Source organism: Lepidochelys olivacea (assembly GCF_965140295.1).
Source record: "Lepidochelys olivacea isolate rLepOli2 genome assembly, chromosome: 2".
Classification (NCBI taxonomy): domain Eukaryota; kingdom Metazoa; phylum Chordata; order Testudines; family Cheloniidae; genus Lepidochelys; species Lepidochelys olivacea.
Genome location: NC_140412.1, coordinates 160,434,306 through 160,456,063, shown reverse-complemented (window position 1 = coordinate 160,456,063; position 21,758 = coordinate 160,434,306). Strand labels below are relative to the sequence as shown.

General features: G+C 42.6%; 1 protein-coding gene across 1 annotated transcript in view; it reads right to left on the bottom strand.

The window, feature by feature from the left end:
• MOCOS (molybdenum cofactor sulfurase) overlaps positions 1–21,758 on the bottom strand; it is a 421,823-nt gene that overhangs the window by 369,264 nt on the left and 30,801 nt on the right. The window contains exons 2-3 of the mRNA XM_084620329.1: positions 4,907–4,996; positions 147–213 (exon numbers count right to left, since the gene is read on the bottom strand). Of these exons, the coding sequence (XP_084476455.1) occupies positions 147–213; positions 4,907–4,996 (157 nt within the window). The remainder of the gene's footprint in view (positions 1–146; positions 214–4,906; positions 4,997–21,758) is intronic.

The following is a 21,758-nucleotide window of genomic DNA, read 5'->3' as shown; positions in this document are numbered from 1 at the left end:
ACATGAGCCTGACCAATGCTTCATGGAACTTTGGAACTAGATGTACTATCACATGCAACAAACGATACACCAAAATGACTAACTCCAAGGAATAATCCAAACAGTACATTGGAAATCAAAATGCTAAATAAAATAGATTATTCTACCTGTATCGGACATGCTCAATAGTGTCATACGTCAGCTTGCTGCTGATGCTCTGACTATGAGGGTTGCCTAGGAGACAGACATAGAAGTCAATCATTAATCAGTTTTGTTAATATTTTTCTCTTTATCAAAGTACTAGACCAAGCCAGTGAAAAGATGACAAAAAGTTAATATTTCAGTGTTGCCCTGAAGCTCCTGAGAGTAGTTAGTCAAGAGGAGAGAAATAACAGAAGAAAGCAATTATGACAGACCTTGAAACTTCAGCTGGCAGATATTAGTAATTGATCTAATTGTAAGAGTTCCATTAGAAGGAAGTTACAGCTGTACTATTCTGCTAGGAGGAAGCTATAGAGAATGCATGTGTAATACACACACGTAAGTTAAGAAGCAAATAACAGAGGGTTAAAAGGTATGGTATGTTGAAGTGACAGCCAATTAATTTTTGGAAGGGTTTAAAAAAAAAAAATCTATCCTATGTTTTAAATGGGAAAGATTTTTGTGGTTTGACTGCAGGTCCTAGTGTATATCCACTCCATCACAAAATTATCAGCCAGCTTCACACTATTCAAAACAAACTTGCAAGGTCTGTTCAGAAGTTAAAACATGGGCAATAAGCTTTCACTGAAGTTAGTGTGGTAGATTGAGAAAGTATGTGGACCTGAAGGCAAGCACATCACTCTTTCATGTTAATAAGCACTTACATTCACCTAATGACTAAACATTTGAGAAATAAAATTAAAAAACAAAGTTAAATTGTTAGATCCATATAATTTTTGCAGTAAAAGGGCATGGCCTTAGCTATTTTACATAGTTTCTAAAAAAATATCACTGAGTTTTAGTGTTGCAGGGATTAGAGTATAGAGACTTTAAACAGAATACAATTCTAGCTTAGAGTGAAGTTTCATTGTGAAAATGGACTATAAAATAGGTTCCTTGGGCTCTCGTAGTTGTATCTAATTTAGAAGTAACTATTCTCCCCCCCAGCTTTCAGCAACTTGTGGTCCTTTAGACCTGTGAATAATCACCAAAAAATAAGATCTGCAACCAAGGTCTACCCTTACTTACGTGGGTGTCTTAATACTGTCCTTTACACCTGTGTCACCCAGCAGCACTAAATGAGGTTGCATGAGTAACAGGGGAGAGAAACTGGCCCTGTAATTGAAATTTAATCAATTTTGATTAAAGGGGGAAAATATTAGGATTTAGTTCATTCTTCCATAACAACTGCAGATCCGATAAACTTCTGGTTTAAGCAGTTAGTCTAATGCTCATGCATGTGAAGTAACTCACTAATTTAACAGACTTTTTAAAATTTATATATCAAATTTCAGCTCAAGGTTATTTGAAATAGTTGAGATTAGACAAATATTAGGCTTTATAATGGGTATGGTGACTGAGCATTAATTTTTATCACTAATATGCACTTGAATAAAAAAAATTCTGAAATAAAAGCACATTGCTAAGATCAAATCAACTTATACTATTGTAATACTCATTCATAGGTCTACATTTCAAGCTAAAGCCTCTACACAAAGAACTATTTCTAAGTCTTGGTGTAACTTAGCTGCATTCTAAATTCTGTTCTCTGCTTCCCTGTCACGGCAATGGAGAGGGAGAAGAAGCAGTTGTGTACAAAATGAGCACCAGCCAGAATCCATCTGTGGCACACAGGCAAGTCCAGCCCTAGACCAAATGGCACCCCAGGCAAGGAATGTCTTCAGTGCCCCCACTGCATTTGTTAAACTTTTGACTATCTTTCTTACATTTGTAGCCCATTCCATGATTTTGATGCTCGATTTGCATGCATGATTTATCCCGGTCATAGAAAATGATAAATTTGCACACTGGGATCTGTAAATCATGCCATATGTAAGCAAATCAAATTCAATTTCCTCTAAACTTACAAAAAAATTTTAATTTTAAGAACGGAAGTATACTAACATCAAGAAATTGGTGTGCACCAACATTGGGTGGACCAGTATTAAAGTAGGTGACAGTCTTAGAATGTTAACCCTAGTCCTTTTGTTCAAAGGGTCGCTTTTCTCCCCTTTGCCCTCACAAACTGAAGCTCAGTGTCAGAGATCCCAAGACTGGCCAATTGCACTTTCAAGTGATGTCTGTCTCTCATTGGCCATTGTCAATTGATATGTTTTAATGAGCCTGAGCTTCTAAAAGGTGCTCTCACCATTCACGACTGACCTGCAACATGAGAAGAATTCACAAAGCTATCCACACATTAGGAAGTGTCCTTCAGCTCATGAATGAATTTGAGAACTTGGACTAGAGAGTGCTTCCCATATTATAAAATGTGATTAATGTTGTTCAGTTCAACATACAGGTCTTTAGCATTGACGTCTGAACATCCCCCATGTGTCAGCGCCCAGTGGAGTTCTGTACAATTGTTAAAGAATGTTTTCCTGTCCACCAGCAGCTTACTAAGGTCATCGTACCAAAAAAAAAAAAAAAAAAAAAAGACAGGTCTTTTCATGGTGCTTCAATTCTTCAGATCTTTGATGGACACTTGAGTAGTGTCAATAAGAGCAAAAAGACCTCCCTCTTGAATTTTTCTTCTAAGCTTTCCATCACCTCATCTCTGCTCTCGTAACCAAATCTCAGGAATACGAGTTTCCTTGAAGATAAGCTCAACTCCTAAGTTTTCCGCCATTTCTTTGTCAGCAGTAATGACATCTTCAAATTTGTTGTCTCTATGGGCCACAACGAAATCAAGGTAGCTTCTCATCAAAGTAGTAGCAGTTGCGATGTCCATTGACTGAGTTTGTAATGCTTTGCTTACAATATTTACTTGGGAAAAAAGAGGTTGTGCCAAACCACAATTGAGACCAGAAACATGAAGTTAATGATCTGGTTTGCCAGGCTTTGCACCACACGTCAAATTCTGGCCTCAGCTTTACTCGACTGCACCAGTTCCATTAGGGCATCATAAACCTCAGTCACTTGGTGCCTTACACTGTCCATGTATCTCTCCCAGAGTGTGTCACTTAGTGGCTTCACAGTCAGATTTGTAACATTATTGATGAGGATCTTACTCCTGAGAGTTGATGCTGAAAATAGGACGTATATCCTTTGCAGTACTCCTAAGAGACAGAATGAATCTAAAGAAGATGATGCCGCCATGTTGAGGGAATGGCAGCCACAAGGCAGAAAGAAAGCTCTTGGATTCAGTGCAAGGATCCTTGCCTGGATGCCACTGTTTCTTCCCTTCACGTTTATGCCATTGTCGTAACCTTGGCTACAGCAGTCTAGAGATTTTATTTTATTCTCATTCAAAACATGAATATATCTGAAACGTACTTAGAATATTCGATTTTTCCTTTTGTTGCTAACAAAAACAGCACCCTGAGCCGGATGCCCCCCAAGCCTAGCACCCCAGGCAGTCACCTGGGTCGCCTGTCCCTAAATCCAACCCTGCACACAGGTGACCTCAGTATTACACCCCACAAATATGTTGATGTGTCCCTTGCCTTAAAGGCTATGGCTTTCTGGTTAAATGATAATGGCTAGTTCCCAAGCCAGCAATCATGTGCTCAGAGCTGCAGGGAGCACATACCAGAAACAAAGCGTCCACCCAAGATGAGGCCACTCACTTTCTGGCAGCCCAGTTCCTGCCCATGCAAGTCCTTAAACTGCTGAGATACCCACAAAGAGGACTGACTTGCCTCCCTCTGCACATGAAACAGGACAAAAAAACCTGTGTCTAGAGGACCCCTCTGCATGTCTGGACAAAATGGCATGGAGAGTTTATGTGCCTTTCTCAGGGTTACTCAGTGAGTTAGTGACAGAGCTGGGACCAAAGTCAAGGTAAGACTAACTGATGTAGCAATTTCCTACAATATCCTTGGAAGACCTCACTGAATTAAGTGTAAGTATCTTTGGGGTCCATTATATTAAATGAATGGTTTATGTATTATTGTGAGCCTGGATTGTATGTCACCTCTCAAGGAGGGAGATAAATGTGAGATCTGGGGGTTCAAAGGATGATATAGAAGAAAGTGCCAGACAAGAATGGACTTTTTAGAACAAAAAGTATAAAGTGGTTTGTCTGAGGAACATGTAGGGGGAGGTCAATGGAAATTCCATGTGTGTGTGTGGGGGTGTAAACCGTATGCCAAAACCCAGCCTTTTGAAGCTGGATCAGCAGGCCACTGTCTGCTGATCACCTGTTACATGAGGCCAAGATCAAAGGCCCAAGCCATATAAAGGAAAGAGTGAACTATTCATTGTTGTTTTAGTTCTGAATCTGAGACAGTTATGAACTCCTAACCACAGGGAAAACCCAGTTGTGGGTTTTGAAGGGATGACACCTACCAAAACCTGAAGTTGGAATGGGGGTGATGTTGGGCAAGCTTTTAGCATGCATGTTCTTTTATTGTTTTTAAGGTTCTCTGTAATGCTTTCACCTTGAGGTGTGTGGTAATTTATAATTGTGGCAATTCCACTGTTCATAGCCTCTTGAGAGAAAGCAAAACAGATGCTGGCATGTTTAGGTGATCTGGCTTGCTGGGAATACCATAATGTAGAGAGGGAACTGTGCAGTATGGGAAAAAACCCTGCCAGGAAGGAGTGAGACGTATGTCTCTGACCAATAGAGGTGATGGTTGAGGAGGTGCAGTTGTCCCAAACTATGACAAAGACCATCATATTTGTCACTTGATCACTGCAGTATATAGAATGTAAATACTCTTGCAGTAACAGGAAACACTGTAAATGATGTTAGCCTATGAGAAAGTTGCTTGGTACTTACCATAAATATTTTTACTGAGATCATCAGTAAACTCCTTAAGAAGACTGTGTGGAAAAAGTGCTGTACCTGCATGGTCAAGGTAGGTCATTCCTAAGATAAAAAAGTACAATATATTAGCTTCTTAATATTAAATCCTAACCTCCCATACAGACTAGATTTACCAATGTGAAGCACAAAAGTCACTTGAGCAAATTTAAAAGCTACAGTATATACCATGGCAAGTCCATTTTGTCCATAAGCTCATGGGAATGGCTTTATTTCTCTAAGGAGTTTGTGTCGCAGCCATCACTAAGTGCTTTCCCAGTAAGTTTTTAGCTCATAATCAGCAAAATACAGGAGGGCTTGTCTACACTTACAGCACTGCAGAAGTGATGTAGCTGTGCCGCTTAGTGAAGATGGGAGAGCTTCAGCGTAAGTACCCCACCTCCCTGAGAGGCATTAGTTATGTCGACGGGAGAAGCCGTCCTGTCGACATAGCGCTGTCTACACTGCGAGTTCGGTTGTTATAACTGCATCACTCAGGAATGTGGATTTTCCACACCCCTGAGTGACGTAGTTATACCAACATAAGTTTGTAGTGTAGACGAGGAAGGCAGGTACTCCACATGTAAAGAGATGATCAAAACTTTGTATATTTTGAAATTAAAGTAACCTATTTTAACACCATTTCTTTTCTTTTAAAGATACTTCAATCATAAACTCTTTGGGGGCAGGGATTATTTTTTTGTTTTGTGTTTATATGGCGCACACACACACTAATGTTGCCCCAAGTCTTACTGACTAATCAGTCTCAAGAATTAGTAAGGCCTGAGCAGTGTGCATGGGAAAGTTTGAAGCTTCCTTAACCTCAAATACAAGAACTTAAGTTTCAACGTATTTAAATATTTCTTTCCATTTTGTTGCACTTAAGTCTCAGTTCATTTTTAAATTTTTGAAAGAAAAGCTTATTCTAATGAAAAAGAAAAATCTAACTGGACACTAAGGTCTTTTCTTGTTTAGCCATTTCTGCTTTCTTAATCTTTGGCAATTATTCTCCCATTTTTTTAGAGTGTCTCAGGACCATTGCTAGTCTTTCATTTCACGTCATGTAAATATTTCAACCTATTTCAAGTTTTAATAATGGTGAATATGATTAAGATTAGCATTTAGTAAGTATTTTAAAAGCTCTTTCCTTTCCACAAGGATTTAAGGCTCAGTTAAGCTCTTAACTAGAATCCTTGACACTCGAAAAAAATATATATTACTATGGTGCTAAAACAGTAACTTGGTAGGTGAGGATGTGAGATACTTTCAATTATAAAACTAATCTGGACACCCTTTATCCCTCTAACTTTCTGCTTCAAATTTCTCATGCTTAATCCCTAGCCAAAAAGTTTTTTTTTTAAATTTGAATTTAATCAGGAAAAGGGGTTTGAAGAGCTCCAGAAAAAAAAAAAAAAAAAAAAAAAAAACACACACCACACACACACACCCTTCTTGTTTTTTTACTTCTGAAAAGCCTTCTAGCTTCCCGCCTCCCTTCTTTGCCCCCAAAAAGCATCTCAGTTATTTTCTGGACTAAAATCAAAAGATAGTTACTAACTGACACAGAGATATAGAAAAAGTGGCATATGAATTTGGAAGCCAGGATATTTTAATACCTCCTCATCTTTTGATGAGGTTTCTACTTTTCCCCCCCAAGATGATGTATAAAAATATCCATTCTTTCTACCTAAAAATCACTTAAAACAGGAAAGATGTTCATCACTTCCAAGCCTGTTGCAATAGTATACAATAGATTTTAGGATGTCAAATGGCTGCTGTCCCAGGCGCTTTTTCCTTTTTCCCCGGGGGGCTCAAACTGTGCTTCACCCTAAGGCCCTGCCCACACTCCTCCCCCTCCCCGAAGGCCCCACTCTAGCTCCACCTCTTCCTGCGCCCACTCCACCCCTCCCTGAGGCTCCTGTCCACCCTCCCCTCAGCTCCTTTCTGAGCCGCTAAACAGCTGTTTGGCAGTGGCACCACTTCTCATCAGCTGTCAGGTGAGAACAGCAGTGCTCCCACATCAGCTGATGAGTGGGGGTGGGGGAACTGCTGTGGCTGGTGGGTGCTGAGCACCCACTATTTTTTCCCCATTGGATGTTCCAGCCCCAGAAAAACCGAAGGTGTCGGGGCCTATGGCTGCTGTTTTGTCCCAAAATATGGCTGTATTTCAGTGGCAGATAGAATGAAAGATAATACATGAAGTCAAGGTCTGCCCCTAGATACCTACACCCAACCCTTGGGTTATTTTGATGTTAACTGGAATAGGATATACATATTTGTTAGGAAAAATGACCCACAGTTTGCAAAACACTGAGAATGCTCACATTGACAGAAGTATTTATGAATATACAAATATTACCATAACTATATATTATGCAGAGAACAACAAGAGGTCTATTGAAATCAGCCTCTTAGGACACTAGTAAACAAGGGATGCTGCTGACAAGAGGAAGAACCTACCCTGTGCAGAACAGAAATAACACTCAAAATTACATTACAAGAGGTTCCTTGGATAAAGTGCCCAGAAACGAGTATTTAAGCTTGTTTCATTCTGTGTCTAAATATGGCAGCTGAAATCCTCTCTCCATTAAAATCAATGGCAAAATGCCTTTGACTTCAAAGGAGCCCAGGGTTTCACCCCAGAATGCATTCTGGGAAAAGTTTACAGGAAGTTCACTTGAGATCAACAAATTACTAACTGTTAAACATTCTCCCTTTTTATCTTTAATGTTTGCTGATTAATTGAAGACAGTAAACAGCGTCTAATATTCAATCTTAACTGACTGAAAGGAGGAGTTTATGTAAATGGAGATTGCATTCAACAAGTGACTAGTATCTTTAGAGGAAAATAAAATCGTATCTTTTCATTTCAATAGACTTGTTTATTTCTAAACCGAAACATTAGTCCCACATGCATAAGATATTTTATTTGCACTTTTCCCCTTTAACAACATTTTCTATTTTAACTTTATTTAATAAACTCGTTAACCAAACCGATGTGTTAGTACAAACTGGATAATTTAGATCCCTTTAATTCTCTGTGGTACACAGCATACCATCTGTCAGTGTAGATTTGTATTATTTATGAAAAGCATCAGTTGAAAGAAAATTAATATATGTATTGAGGCCCTCTGTTTTACTTGGGTGGATGGGAATTTAATACCATATTGAATATAACTGACATGAAAACTACCGTCTCTTGAAGGTGAGTGAGGTAATTTCTTTTATTGGACCAACATTTGTTCATGAGGGAGACAAGCTTTTGAGCTTATGCAGAGTTCTTCAGGTCTGAGAAAACACTGCATATTTTAAAGTGTAATTTATGTCTGTTTCAGAAATGATTTGATCTTTTGATGAAATCTACATCCCAGATCAGTGGTTCTCAAAGCCGGTCCGCTTACTCAGGGAAAGCCCCAGCAGGCCGGACGGGTTTGTTTACCTGCCATGTCCGCAGGTTCGGCTGATTGCGGCTCCTGCTGGCCGCAGTTTGATGCTCCAGACCAATGGAGGTTGCAAGAAGGGCGGCCAGCATGTCCCTTTGCTTGCGCTGCTTCCCGCAGCCCCAATTGGCCTGGAGCAGTGAACTGCAGCCAGTGGGAGCCACGATCAGCTGAACCTGCGGACGCGGCAGTAAACAAACTAGTCTGGCCTGCCAGGGGCTTTCCCTGAACAAGCGGCGGACTGGCTTTGAGAACCACTGTCCTAGGTGTCTGTCCAAAAGGATTAATTTTTAGCTACCAGTTCTGGGAAGGTGGTTAAGAAATGTTTATTTAGATAGTAAAATGCCTACATTTAAATATACCTGCAAAATAATTCTGTATATGGAGTTCTTTGAAACAGTTTCTATTGCTTATCTACTCTCTTCATGTAGTGGAGTTAATCTCTCTCAATAAAGCATGGGTTATTTTCCTGTTGTCCCTCCCAACTCTTCATATTGTTTAAAATACAACCACCACACACATAGCCTTCATCGGGGTCAGCTCCAGCCTCTTCCTGGTTGGGGGGTGGGGGGGGAGAGGAGTTGGGCTAGACAGAAAATTAGGGGGCTGTGCTATACATCTTGTGGGCACACATACTTATTGTTAAAAAATATACACACACCCTTAAACACTGGTTTTATCTATATTAACCTCAAATGGAGAATAAAAATTATATACAGACAGATCGGTTTTCAACTTTATCTATGACAGCTCAGTGCTGCAACATTTATTTACAGAAAATCAACAGGGAAAAAGGCCAATAACTAATAAACAAATGCAAGCTACTGGGGAAAAAAATGGGTTAAATAGCTAATTACTTTAAATTGGATAATATATTGTATTATATTTTAAAATTAACCATTTACACATGGCAGAGATAGATATTTGGAAGATTTGGCGACTCAGCCATAATATAACAACTCACACTGTGGTCAATATGGAGCAAGGGCCCAGTGCTAGACAGGGTTAACTGATCCCAGATGCAGTTGGAGGTGTTACAGTGCTCTGTCCTTCATCCTTAGCAGCAGCTGGAGGAGGCAGGGGGGAGGGAAGGGGGATGGATGCTAGGTCTTTGCGGCTCCTGAGCCCCAGCCAGTTTGCTAATTTAAGCGCCCTCAGCCTGGGCTGGAGCATGTGCAGCTGCAGTATGCCCGTGGCAGGGAGCCGCATGCTGGGGATGTGAACCAGGCGGGGAGGAAGCAGAGGTGTCATTTCAGATTCTGTTGGGATGAAGAACTTTAACTGTGATTTAGGCACCTGAAAACTAGATTTGTTTTGGCAGGTAACTTAGAAGTTAGCTGACAGGAGCACCATATCTAATTCTTATATAAAGGACAAAATTATATAAAAACACCAATTAAAGTCATATTTTAAGTTTATATACAAGTTTAGAACAATCAGGAGACAATACAGCAAGATATGACCAATCCCAAGCCATGAGGTATCAGTTCTGGAGCCTTAATACAGACATCAGAAACAAAATTTGATTTGTGCTTGAAAAAGCAGGACTTCAAATCAAGCCAGGATGCCTTTCAGGAAGACATTACCTGATGTATTATCTCTGGTGAGAACATTTTAGAATGACAGTCTGCAGGTACTCTTGCTTTACAAAGCTTTTGTTCTTGCTGTTTATTAAGATTAACATATGATTACTTAGTTAATAGTGCACACCTAATTATTGCTGCTTTGGTAATATCAAGCCTTTTTTCCACCTCATCCCTGCCCTTTTCCTTGGCAACCATAAATTCCTGGCCTGTGACTACTGCTTTCAGAAATCCTCCTCTATTTGTCCACTAAACATGGCTGCCCCAAGTTCTACCCATAATAATAGCCAAAGTGGATTTCCATAAAGTCTACATGGTTATTACCATAGAACTGTCCAGCCATTATGCAAATTCTTGCAGTCCAATTGTTGAATCATTGTCTGCCAATTAGATTATTGGGAAATGTGCAATGGAGAAAGAGCATAGTTATAGGCAGTACCAGCATCCTGAATTTTGATTGGCTGATACAATTTTTACTCATTACACACATGCACACACACCCTGGATCAGAGAGTATTTAAAAGACAAACATTAACCAAAAACAGCATGAAGCAGACAATATAAAAATACTAAACTGAATGTAAAACAAAGCAGCATCAATAGAAACAGGTAGGTAGGGGAAGGACTCTTCTACAGGGACTGAAAATTAGAAGAGGAAACAGTGACACAGAAGCATATTTAATATATTAAAGTGGGGAAGGAGGGCTGAGGCAGATTTCACTCTATGTGGCTAAGCAGGCTGGACATAAGGTACCAGCAGAGCAGCGGGGAACAGCAGAGCAGCGGGGAACAGCAGGAGTTTGCCTGGGATTGGTGAGTATCCGAGTGTGTGTGTTTGTTAAGTGAGTATCCGAGTGTGTGTGTGTGTGTGTGTGTTTGTGTTTGCTGGGAGGGCAGTTTGAAAGCCTGAGCGAGTGCCTGATTGGGTGGTAGCCTGCAGGGGGTGGGTATTGGGGGCGTCTGTTTCAAGGAAGCCTGGCTGTTTAAAAATAGCCAGAGCTCCGCGGACCAGCAGAGCGGCGGGGGACCAGCAGGAGTTTGCCTGGGGTGAGCCCAGTGAGGCTTACATCTTGCCAGCTTCTCTGAGGAAGCTCATATTAGGAAGGCGATATGGGGGGGGGGGGGGTGTTCAGCTATTGTGACCTGCACTGGATGTGCCATGTTTGTTTTTCTTCCACTGTACAGACAAAGTCACTTCTGTCCTAAGTGCAAGCTAATATCCATACTGGAAGGAAGACTGAAGGTCTGAAGCAACAGATATCAACCCTGTGTTGCATATGAGAATCTGAGGATTTCCTGGACAAAAGTCAGGATATGCTTTTACGGGCACAAAGCTCTAAAGATTTAGAGCAGGTTGCACAGTGGATTCAAGAGGCCAGTGAAGAAGCTTGGCAACATGTGACCTCCAGAAGAAGGGGGACTGTCCGGGTACCAGCAACACAGACACAGGTAAGTAACCGTTTTCATGTTCTCTCCACAGGTACCACTGCGGAGTGTGGACCAGATGATACGTCTGGGGGGAGAAAGCAGAAGGAGACTCTGCTGGTTGGAAGGCATGAGATGCACTGTCCTAAGGTTGGGGGTTCCACGACCACCACTCCCAAGAGAAGGAGGTGGGTGGTGGTGGTGGTCGGGGACTCTCTCCTCAGGGGCACTGAGTCATCTATCTACCACCCTGACCGGGAAAACAGAGAAGTTGGCTGCTTTCCAGGGGCTAAGATTCGCGATGTGATGGAGAGACTGCAGAGACTCATCAAGACCTCGGATTGCTACCCCTTCCTGCTTCTCCACATGGGCACCAATGATACTGCCAAGAATGACCTTGAGCAGATCACTGTGGACTATGTGGCTCTGAGAAGGATAAAAGGAGTTTGAGGCGCAAGTGGTGTTCTCGTCCATCCTCCCCAGAGAAGGAAACCGGGGTAGGGACTGTCGAATTGTGGAAGTCAACGAATGGCTATGCAGGTGGTGTCAGAGAGAAGGCTTTGGATTCTTTGACCATGGGATGGTGTTTCATGAAGGAGGAGTGCTGGGCAGAGACTGGCTCCACCTAACGAAGAGAGGGAAGAGCATCTTTGCGAGCAGGCTGGCTAACCTAGTGAGGAGGGCTTTAAACTAGGTTCACCGGGGGAAGGAGGAGACCAAAGCCCCGAGGTAAGTGGGCAAGCAGGATACCGGGAGGAAGCACAGGCAGGAATGTCTGTGGGGGGAGGGCTCCTACCTCATACTGAGAATGAGGGGTGATCAGCAGGTTCTCTCAAGTGCCTATATACAAATGCACAAAACCTTGGAAACAAGCAGGGAGAACTGGAGGTCCTGGTGAAGGCAAGGAATTATGACGTGATTGGAATAACAGACTTGGTGGGATAACTCACATGACTGGAGTACTGTCATGGATGAATAAGCTGTTCAGGAAAGACAGGCAGGGCAGAAAAGGTGGGGGAGTAGCACTGTATGTAAGGGAGTAGTATGACTGCTCAGAGCTCCGGTATGAAACTGCAGAAAAACCTGAGTGTCTCTGGATTAAGTTTAGAAGTGTGAGCAACAAGAGTTATGTAGTCGTGGGAGTCTGCTATAGACCACTGGACCAGGGGGATGAGACTTTCTTCTGGCAACTCGCAGAAGCTACTAGATTGCACACCCTGGTTCTCATGGGTGACTTTAATTTTCCTGATATCTGCTGGGATATCACTACAGCGGTGCACAGACAATCCAGGAAGTTTTTGGAAAGCGTAGGGGACAATTTCCTGGTGCAAGTGCTAGAGGAGCCAACTGGGGGAGAGCTTTTCTTGACCTGCTGCTCACAAACCAGGAACAATTAGTAGGGGAAGCAAAAGTGGATGGGAATCTAGGAGGCAGTGACCATGAGTTGGTCGAGTTCAGGATCCTGACACAGGGAAGAAAGGTGAGCAGCAGAATATGGACCCTGGACTTCAGGAAAGCAGACTTCAACTCCCTCAGGGAACTGATTGGTAGGATCCCCTGGGGGAATAACATTAGGGGGAAAGGAGTCCAGGAGAGCTGGCTGTATTTCAAAAAAATCCCTATTGAGGTTACAGGGACAAACAATCCCAATGTGTCGAAAGAATAGTAAATACTGCAGGCGACCAGCTTGTCTTAACAATGAAACCTTGCAGATCTTAAGCATAAAAAAGAAGCTTGCAAGATGTAGAAGATTGGACATATGACCAGGGAAGAGCATAAAAATGTTGCTCGGGCATGTAGGAATGAAATCAGGAGGGCCAAATTGCACCTGGAACTGCAGCTAGCAAGAGATGTCAAGAGTAACAAGAAGGGTTTCTTCAGGTATGTTGGCAACAAGAAGAAAGTCAAGGGAAGTGTGGGCCCCTTACTGAATGAGGGAGGCAACCTAGTGACAGAGGATGTGGAAAAAGCTAATGTACTCAATGCTTTTTTGCCTCTGTCTTCACGAACAAGGTCAGCTCCCAGACTGCTGTGCTGGGCAACACAGCGTGGGGAGTAGGTGGCCAGCCCTCTGTGGAGAAAGAAGTGGTTAGGGACTATTTAGAAAAGCTGGACATGCACAAGTCCCTGGGGCCGGATGCGTTGCATCTGAGAGTGCTAAAGGAGTTGGCGGATGTGATTGCAGAGCCATTGGCCATTATCTTTGAAAACTCATGGCGAACGGGGGAAGTCCCGGACTACTGGAAAAAGGCTAATGTAGTGCCAATCTTTAAAAAAGGGAAGGAGGAGAATCCGGGGAACTACAGGCCAGTCAGCCTCACCTCAGTCCCTGGAAAAATCATGGAACAGGTCCTCAAAGAATCAATCCTGAAGCACTTAGAGGAGAGGAAAGTGATCAGGAACAGTCAGCATGGATTCACCAAGAGAAGGTCATGCCTGACTAATCTAATCGCCTTCTATGATGAGATTACTGGTTCTGTGGATGAAGGGAAAGCAGTGGATGTATTGTTTCTTGACTTTAGCAAAGCTTTTGACATGGTCTCCCACAGTATTCTTGTCAGCAAGTTAAAGAAGTATGGGCTGGATGAATGCACTATAAGGTGGGTAGAAAGTTGGCTAGATTGTGGGGCTCAATGGGTAGTGGTCAATGGCTCCATGTCTGGATGGCAGCTGGTATCAAGTGGAGTGCCCCAAGGGTCAGTCCTGGGGCCGGTTTTGTTCAATATCTTCATAAGTGATCTGGAGGATGGCGTGGATTGCACTCTCAGCAAATTTGCTGATGATACTAAACTAGGAGGAGTGGTAGATACGGTGGCAGGTACGGATAGGATACAGAGGGACCTAGACAAATTGGAGGATTGGGCCAAAAGAAATCTTATGAGGTTCAACAAGGATAAGTGCAGGGTCCTGCATTTAGGACGGAAGAATCCAATGCACCGCTACAGACTAGGGACCAAATGGCTAGGCAGCAGTTCTGTGGAAAAAGGACCTAGGGGTGACAGTGGACGAGAAGCTGGATATGAGTCAACAGTGTGCCCTCGTTGCCAAGAAGGCCAATGGCATTTTGGGATGTATAGGTAGGGGAATAGCCAGCAGATCGAGGGATGTGATCGTTCCCCTCTATTTGACATTGGTGAGGCCTCATCTGGAGTACTGTTTCCAGTTTTGAGCCCCACACTACAAGAAGGATGTGGATAAATTGGAGAGAGTCCAGCGAAGGGCAACAAAAATTATTAGGGGTCTGGAACACATGACTTATGAGGAGAGGCTGAGGGAACTGGATTGTTTAGTCTGCAGAAGAGAAGAATGAGGGGGGATTTGATAGCTGCTTTCAACTACCTGAGAGGTGGTTCCAGAGAGGATGGTTCTAGACTATTCTCAGTGGTAGAAGAGGACAGGACAAGGAGTAATGGTCTCAAGTTGCCGTGGGGGAGGTTTAGGTTGGATATTAGGAAAAACTTTTTCACTAGGAGGGTGGTGAAACACTGGAATGTGTTACCTAGGGAGGTGGTAGAATCTCCTTCCTTAGAAGTTTAAAGTCAGGCTTGACAAAGCCCTGGCTGGGATGATTTAATTGGGGATTGGTCCTGCTTTGAGCAGGGGGTTGGACTAGATGACCTCCTGAGGTCCCTTCCAACTCTGAAGTTCTATGATTCTACTCTTAGCACAGGCAGCAGTGGGTAAGCTAGTAGACTGGGGCTCCTAGATAGCTAGGAAGGGGGAGGAGAGGAGGGAGAGTGGTAAGCATGACAGCCTTTGGGTGCAACCCGTGAAAGGACTTAGGCATTGAAATTCTGAGCATCATGGCCCCTAGCAAAACACAGGATCCACAAAGCTGAGGTAGGTGCCTGAACTCCCTATACAATGCATGAGGAGAGAGATGCACCTTAGAGCGTGTGACCCAACATGCTAGGCAGCTTCCCACCTCAGCAAGTCAACAGGAAATAGTGATGTGGTAAAGCCCTGCCCTTTTCTCAAAAATGGGCAACTAAGGCCAGGCTGCAAGGAGGTGTTGAGCTCTGCTAGCGCTACATGAACAGGAACCCTGCTCCTGGCTTTGGTGGTTCTGTAGTTTCTTCTCACAGCGAATTAGGTGTTTGCCTTTCTCCACAGAAAATGGCAGGAGAAAGAGGTAGGGGTGCTTACCTGATAGCATCTATCCTAATGGTGAGAGCACTTGCCTATGGTCTGAGAGATGTTTGATTCCCCCCCCCCCCACCCTTTCTTTAAAAAGGAAGGGCCAAAGAGAAGGAATGACTCTGTAGTCCTGTGGGTCGGGCACCCATCTGAGGTGAGGAAGACCCTGGGCCAAGTCCCCCTGCTCCAATCACTCTTTCATTTGTCCACAGTAGAACAGCTTCAACAGGAGGGATTGGGGGAGCCCCAAATTAGAATATCCCTAGATAGTTAGAGCACTCTGATAGGTGGGAGACCTCTTCCAATCCTCCCCCACTAGGAGGGAGAGTGAATCGAAGCTGTCTCTCACATCCCAAGTGAGTGGTCTAACCGCTAGGCTAAAAGTTATAGGGTGGGCAGCACCATCCCCACTGCCTCCTCCTGACAGCTTTTCAATGGAGCCTGATCTGGAAGCCATGCTCTGGATCAGGTGTCTCCCATGACTTAGGTGGCCTAACATCTATCTTCCCTGCTTCATGAATCACTTGCACTTAGGTGAGTAATAGACGCCTGGATGTCTAGAGCAGGGGTGGGCAAACTTTTTGGCCCAAGGGTCACATCGGGGTGTGAAATTGTATGTAGGGAAGGCTGTGCCTCCCCAAGCAGCCTGGGCCCTGCCCCCTGACTGCCCCCCTCAGAACCTCCCCACCCATCCAACCCACCCTGCTCTTTGTCCCCTGACTGCACCATCCTGGGACCTCACCCCCTACCCCTAACTGCTCCCTGGGACCCCACCCTGTTTACTCCCCCACGCCCCTGACTGCCTCCCCCAAACCTCTGCCCCATCCAACTGCCCCCAGGGACCTCCTACCCCTTTTCAACCTCCCAGCCACCTTACCATGCTGCTCTGAGCAGCATATCTGGCTGCTGCACTGCCCAGCCGGAGCCAGACATGCTGCTGTGCTGCCCTGCATGAGTGGGCAGCCCTGCCGCCCAGAGCACTAGCTACGCAGGATGGGGGGGGGAGGAGAAGGGCTGGGGGTTAGTCTCCCCAGCCAGGAACTTAAGGGCCGGGCAGGACAGTCCCACAGGCCGCATGTGGCCTGCTGGCTGTAGTTTGCCCACCTCTGATTTAGAGTGAGGCAGCAGTGCATATGCCCGGGGCAAAAACATAGGTGCCAAGGGACTTTTCACTTTGAAAGTGAGTTATGTGGTCTGCAGGGTTTGTCTGTAGTTTTGTGGATTGCAGTGGGGGATTTTGGTGCCTAAAGCTGGGTTTAGATGCCTAAGTAGCTTCATGAATTCCACCTCTAATAAGTGCATCTGCACACATGATGCAGTGCATATTACACACAATGGGAGTGCATATACCCAGATAGCTAAAGATTAGGTGTGATAAGCCATTCATGAAATTGTTTTAATGAGAGGAAAAAACCACACACTACAGCATAAGGCTTGGGATTCACTTTATCTAGATGTACTCTGGGCAAAAGATCTAGCACATACTGTAAACCAATCCTTATCTGTACCTTCAATTCCTTTTAGGCATTGATTTGAACAAAAATATCAAAACCAGAATCTGTTCTCTCAATGTCAACGTGTCTTTTACCTAAAGTCCCACTTGCCCTGCTAGGCAAGGTGCTCCCTCCCCGCCCCGCATTGCCTATGGCAGGGAACTTTTGAAAAGACCACAAAAAACAAGATATTACCTCACCCACCTTGTCTCAAAAAAGAGAGATTGACAAGCCATAGATTCTGAAAGCTTGAACAGTTTTTAGGCAGATAAAGGAGACTGTTCCTCAGCATGAGCTTTAATTGCTACAGACTCTGTTAAGTAACTGAGTAGTCCATCTGCTGCCATGGGGCAATTTCTAGGTTCCATTATAAGTGAATCTACAGAGTTTGTCAATTTTACTGATCAAAACTCTACTTGATTGCCAAATGCTAATCTGGGTTGCCCGCATATAACCCTGGTATCAATATTTAAAAGACTGTTTCAAGTTACTAGACATGATGGAAAAGCAGTATTTAATTAATGCATTTGGGGTTCAATTTTTCAGATTTGTTATAAAAGGCCCAACAACTAAATGCATAATTACATTTAGGTATGCCAACTTCAGGTTTTTTTTCTCCGTTTCCTGTTGGGTTATTTTATTTCCTCTCATGGTGGTGTTGTCAGTAGTGAAGACTACAGATTAAAATTGGTTTAACAGTAAACATTATATACTTGTGCAAACTCTTCTACTATATGTTACTTCTCTGTAGAAATCAGACAGATTCCATGAAAGTTCTTTATATATCTGGATCCTACTCCAAAGTACTCAAGCACATGCTTTACTTTAAGGACATGAGTAGTCAGGAGAATTCAACTGCTTAAAATTAAGCATGTGTTTATGTACTTTGCTGGACTGGGCTCTAGATGAGCAGCGAAAGAGTCAATGACTTCACCTTCCGAGCCTTTGCCTCATTCACTTCCCCATCATACAAGAAACATCTTAAATAGTTATTATAAAAGTATTGTAAGATATCATTGAATTATTTGTTAGCTCCTGCACAAGGTGTATGCTGAATGGGGCAAGGGCAGATGACTCATTCAATGACCACGTTACCAGGTCTCTCTTCATCATCTAGGATATTTTGCTTTATTCAAAATGTACTTCACTGCTCATGGAATGACCTTTTCTTCACAGTTGGCCCCTAATTCAATGCCAGTTGAAGTCAATGAGATTATTCCCATAAACTTCAATGCCTTCTTGTTGAGGCACTTACCTTTTGTACATGACACAGGTAAGCTAGCCATACAAGGAATGCACATGCGGTGCAACTTCATAATGTTGGTTTGAAATAAATATATAAAAAGCTAAAATACTAACCTCAAACACTGCAAATTTGCCAAGATCTTCAAACCCCCATAGCTCAGCGATATCAAATCCAATTTGCAGGGGAAAACTTAAAGACACTACTGCTCCCTTCACAATGAGGACTATTACCCTGGCAAATTTCCATTTTCTAGCCCCAGTCCCTTTGTCACTAGAGCAATTGTTCAAATGAAAGAATTTTCTTTTTTAACAGAAAAGTGTTATGTTCTCCTCATTGAAAAATGCCTGAATTGTTTTTGTGCAAACTTTCATAAAATAGTCACCTTTGGGTAGACTTCAATTTTATAAAATTATCAGTAACTGACAGCGTAATTGTGAAGGCAGGGCTTAGGGAATCTTAGTTATACTTGTTTACAATAAGGATCATTAGTTAAAACTATTCCATTATTTTCTCCGACTTTTGAGTTTGTTAGTCACATAAAGAATCCAAAGGCTCACTGTAATATGTCAAGATAATACCTGATATTGACCAGAAATGTGCTATGACCTGGATTAATCGGATTCATATGAAACCTTGGTACAAATTAACTACTCCAAGCTTTCACTAGCAAAATACATCAAATTAAATGTGCACTGACATATGGAAGCCCTTTTAAAAATTTTATTAGTCTCCAGAACATTCAGAAAAAACAAGTTCAAGATAAAAGGAAAATGCTTCCTTACATACAAATATCAAAACAAACATTGTAGGTTTTGCAGATGACAGCATCAACCGATTCAACAAATAACCTTGGTACAGAACAAAAACTCTTGCATAACAATTAGTGAGGGCAAGAAACTAAGTGACATGCAGATGAAATCAGTATAATAGATCTAGCTCTTTTACAGAACTTTTTATTAGTGATCTCAAAGCACTTCACTGTCTAATGTATTTATCCTCAGCCATATTGATAAAATAATTTCTAAAACTATTTCTTGTTAGTGATGAGATGCTTGTCATACACTGGTTTAGAGTGCATGACAATATCTCACTCCAGTGGCAAGCTCCAGCAAAGGTAAGTGCCTGCTACTTATGAGAGAACAAAGTTATTCTTTAACTGAATTAGTAGCATCTCTTATTTTGTTGGTGGAGTTACTGAGTTCAGTCCATTCTCACAACCATATCATCTGTATATAGGGAAATCATTTGCTTATACTGATTAATGACATTCTTGTGTTAGGATCAGATTGTAATTGATTTATTGTCTAGTATGTGAATATCAAGAAAAGAAATAGTAAGTAGTAGTCTAAGAAGGCATAAACTAAGAACAAAGAAACTGAGTAATGAGTGATCTGTTGGAGTGGAGTAGCTTCCACTGAGAAATGGTGGAAGCCCTATCACTGGAGATTTAAACTCAGCTGAATATTGGAGAATATATTGTAGGGAATACTTGTCAGACACCATGTGATCAATTAGTTGAACTAACTGGTTTTGATATATCCCATTTCTATCACGCTTTGAAATTGGGAAGCTGAAAAAAGTCAGCCAAAGCCCTAAACCCTTTCTTTCCACTCCAGCACAATTCTGAGGGTCAGGAGAAACTAACTATAGCAGGAACTAGCTGTCCTTGAAAAGGGGGTAATCTGAAACAGCCTATCACATTCTCCCAGGTCAGCTTTTCACCTGAACCTAGTCACCAATTTATACTGGGACCACAAGTAAAACACAGCAGCTGCTTTTGACAGCAGAGTCTTCTACAGTGAGACTCTGGCTGCAAGTTCAAATAAAAAAACAATACAACACACCTATATTTACCTTTGATTAGTCATACTGGGAACCTCTTTAAATAAACTACAGAACTACTGATGTAGTGTTTATATCTCTCTATACAGTGAAAGCTCCAATCTTGGATCAGTGGGTCCCACACTTCCTGGCAGACTACATGAGCCTCAGAGGCTCACTGTGACCCTCCACATAGCCCTTCTCTCTCTAGGGAGAAGGGTCACAGCCTAGTGAGCCATTTTCATCATAAGCCAGCAAGGGAGGAGAGGAGAAGTTATCCTCCCTCACACAGTCTCTGTTGTCTCCCAGTCTCAGTGATTAGTCAGGGAGGGGGAGCCCAGGCCCACCCTCTACTCCAGACTCCAGCCCAGGGACCCTGATAGTAGCAGCTTATGGTAGCTGACTTTTTGGAAGCAGGACAAAGTATGATTCCCTGGGCCACTTCCCCACAGCAGCCCCCCTCTTCCTCAATATCTACATCACCCTTACCTCAGGGCCAGCCTCCTTCCTTGTACTGGATAAGGTTTATACTGCTGTATTTCTCTAGCAGCATGGCTCCTTTCTACAGCTACACACACACACACCTGCCCTACTAAGTGGGAGGCTTTTAACTAGTTTCAGTCAGCCCCTGATTGGCTTCAGGTGTCCCAATCAACCGAGCTGTCTCCACCCCTTTCTGGAAGGATTTTAATTGGCCCCAGGTGTCTTGATTAACCTGGAGCAACTGCCCTTTGGTTACCATGGTAACAGGGATTTGTTTAGGCTGGGGCTAACATACCTGTTTCTCACTACTTTCCTATAGCCATCTGGCCTTGCCCCATCACTATATATATATAGTTACATGGTTACACATTGCAGAGATCAGGGAAGCTACATTAAAAATATGTCTCCCAAGTGTAGGTGTATATGGTGAGCAGCTATTTCCCCAGATAGTGAGCCCGTTTAATGTTTATTCTTCATTAGTTTGATCTTAGCTGCTGCTTGAATGGAGACTTCTTTACTTATGTAACTGTTGAACGCACTGATCTAATCAAAAGACTCAACTAAATTAATTACTTTTACTTCACTCAAGTTCACAGACTATATATTATATATGTATATGCTTCAATAACACTAACTCATTATTCTTTGAATCTACTTTACTGGGAGGGGAGCTGTTTTTTCAAATATTAATGCAGAACCATGTGTGACTGGACCTAATATTCTAAGATCTCCATATATAGTGTAGTATTTTGGTAAGGAAAATGTCTTCAGACTTTAAAACTACATTTTCCCACTCACAAAAAAAGTCTGACAGAAGCAAATTCTGTGCTTATTGTCAATAATTTAATAGGAATGCAATTATAAATCTGTGTCACTATTTCATTAATACTTTATTATATCTGGCCTAAATTAATTACTACAGCTTGTTTTCCACTAATTAGGTACCTTTCTCAGCACAGATTCAAACAGTCTCCAATGACCATTTCCAGGGGTGTGTTAGGAACGAGAAAAGTAAGTTTACCGGAAAAATTATATGCTGCCACAAACCACATTTCCTTAGAGTGAAATAACATGACAGCTGTAGAGATTCACTAACTATTCATGACAAGTGTGTGTGTGTGTGTGTGGTGGCCAGGGGGAGGGAGAGAAATCAACTTGCTAATGAACTTGGCTGAACAGCATTATATATTGAAAACCCAA